The 2,923-nt window shown below is 33.3% G+C and overlaps 1 protein-coding gene across 2 annotated transcripts in view; it reads left to right on the forward strand.

Moving 5' to 3' along the window:
* Positions 1-2,923, forward strand: part of LOC106463757 (Down syndrome cell adhesion molecule homolog) — an 88,400-nt gene that overhangs the window by 80,776 nt on the left and 4,701 nt on the right. Inside the window, exons 17-18 of one of the 2 annotated variants that reach the window (XM_022391773.1) lie at positions 1,667-1,845; positions 2,312-2,460. In XM_022391773.1, coding sequence (XP_022247481.1) covers positions 1,667-1,845; positions 2,312-2,460 — 328 coding nt within the window. The remainder of the gene's footprint in view (positions 1-1,666; positions 1,846-2,311; positions 2,461-2,923) is intronic. The other variant, XM_022391781.1, reaches the window with a different exon arrangement.

A 2,923-nucleotide genomic window follows, 5' to 3' on the forward strand; every position in this document is an offset into this window, starting at 1 on the left:
CGAACCCGCGACCCTCTGATTACTACATATTGCTATAAACTTTGTTATCCATTGTACACTTTAGCTAAGTTAAAAGAAATGTGAACTTGACAAGAAGTTATTATTTCAAAATCTCAGAGGACATGCCATGTTTTGAAACGTGAACTCCATTAAATTTGAAATAAAATTCATTTTTGCTTGGTTTTTGCGATATGTATTTATTAATGATGCATACTGTATATGCTATCACTGGAAGTGTAAGACTAGAAGTCATTCACTTTCAGGAGAACTTGTCTTGGGGTTAAACAATAAATTACTCTACCAATTGAAAATGTAATAAATCATTGTTATTGGTACTATAGGTGTGAATAAAGCGAAAGCAACTTGTTAAGTATTTATGTTTTAACAATATTTGTTTATTGAATTTCGCGCAAGGCTACACGAACTATTCTGCGCGAGCCGTCCCTAATTTTGAAATGAAAGGCTAGAGGGAAGGCAGGCTAGCTGATCAATACCACTCATCGCCAACTATTGAGCTACTCTGTTGCTAATGATTAGTGGGACTGAGTCACATTCGCCATCACGACTGAAAAGGCATGTTCGGTAACGGAATTCGAACCCTCGACCAGCAGATTGCCAGTCGAGTGCCCTAACCACGGAGCCATGTTTTGCAATGTAAATATTTTTAGCAAATTAATTCACAATTCAACATTACTGTACAAACTTCTATTTATCATCGCATGTATTGATAAGGCCTCGCTCGTAATAAGAGGTTGTAAGTTCCTGCTATAATATTGTTGTGTAATTGCATCACATTATCAATTTGAGAGCATTTTAGCATCTTATTATTCACATGTAAAGTAGAATTACAAATGGATCGACACATAGATTTTCTATAAAGTCAAAATCTGGACTCCGGGTGGGCTTGTCAGGCACAGATTGTACATGCTTCGTAACATTTTAATTTTAAGATCTGTTGATATGCACGGACATTTAGATGTGCAGAAACTTTACAGAAAGATCCCTCGACCAATGTTCAGAATGTAGCCCACACCACAGTCATTCACAGGTGGTACAGAACAGTTGATTTCATGTTTTTACCTGCCTCCTTTTAGAGTACATGGTACAAACCTTACCACCTATTCACGAGTAATATTGAACATGATAACGTTACTGCGAAATTATTGCAATTGTGATTTCTGACACTTTTTCGTAGTCATAACAAGTAAACTTTTGCCGCTCTAAGAGACCACTTTCAACAGAACTTTTCCCTTTCTTTTTAGATATTGTACTGTCTCATACGCAGAAATTTTCACATGATTAGTGTTGTGGAGATACGTGAAATAGTTACACGAATAACATACATTTGAAGTGTTTGGCAACTTAAAACATTTTTAAACTATCAGATTAATATATTTATGAATCCATACTCACCGAGCCGCTGTTGATCTAAAAAAAATAGTAATTAACGAATAACAAATATCGCTTTTTTGAGTATTTCAAAATAGATATTTATTTACTATTAATAAATTAAGAAATAAGTAAAGAACATTTCGTTAACGAATATTTTAACATAGTTTTCTACCTCAATATCTGATTATATAAATCATTTTAATTTAAATACCTTGAAATTGTGTTTGTTACATAAGACGTTATGTAATATGTAAAAACCACATTATTTTAACAGAAAATCAGGTATATGGAAAGACGTCTCAGGATGTAATACAGATGAAGGATATTGGTAATACACCCCCTTTAGACTATGTGTCAAGTGAAGATGGCACTCAGCGTTCTTCGCCATATTCTCAGTCAACCAATCATTGCCCTCCCAGAGAGTCAATGCTCGATTCTCGTCCAGGTAGAGATGTGAGCTCACTTTCACTTTTTCTTAATTCAGACACAATTTATGGGATTTATTTAATTTCTCACCCTATATAAGAGGAAAACTGAGCATTCTATTACTTTTTTAATACCCAATATATCTGTAAATTTTTTGATTAATCATGATAATTGCCTTTCTCGATAACGTTACTGATTTCAGACACTATTAACGTGAAATATATTACATCAATATCTTATATCTCGAACTTACTAATATAACTTGTTACAGTATTGTTACAATAGAATCATAACTTTTATATTTCCCATTTTACAATATTGTTACAATAGAATCATAAGTTTTATATTTCCCATTTTACAATATTGTTACAATAGAATCATAACTTTTATATTTCCCATTTTACAATATTGTTACAATAGAATCATAACTTTTAATTTCCCATTTTACAATATTGTTACAATAGAATCATAACTTTTATATTTCCCATTTTAGAGGAGGAACTTCATCCATACGCCACTCCCTACGATACTTTACCAGTCGCACCCTCTAATGACAACCAACACCAACCAGGAACCTCTGGCATCCGCACTCTTACAAGGAGAGGGAGGGACAAGCGCACCCATAATGTCTACAGCAGGCAGGTAAATTAAAAACCATTTGATTTTGTCTGATTTTCAAGAAGAAATTTTCATTTGCAGCACAAAACTTTAAAGATAATATTACATATTGTTATATCAATATAACGCAAATTGGTTTTTAACAAGCTCTTATTAATTATTTAAATAACGTTAATTTCATTATTTTTCAGCATATCATAGTGTTTTAATAATACGCAAGCGGTTTTTACGTGTTGTTCTTAACCTATTTAACCTTTTTCTTTCATATTTATATTGTAATATGTAAGTTCTTAGATTTGATGTATTAATAAAGACTGAAAAAAAATCCACAGCAACGATATGAGTAAGAACAAATTCAACACAGCTTGTTAACCACACCCATTCGAAAACAGCTGAAACAAGAAGATGCGACTGCGTCTAAGTTCAAGAAGCCCCCCAGTGGCACAGCGGTATGTCTGCGGACTTACAACGCTAGAATCCGGGTTTC

This window comes from Limulus polyphemus, unplaced genomic scaffold (genome assembly GCF_000517525.1).
Source record: "Limulus polyphemus unplaced genomic scaffold, Limulus_polyphemus-2.1.2 Scaffold55, whole genome shotgun sequence".
NCBI lineage: Eukaryota > Metazoa > Arthropoda > Merostomata > Xiphosura > Limulidae > Limulus > Limulus polyphemus.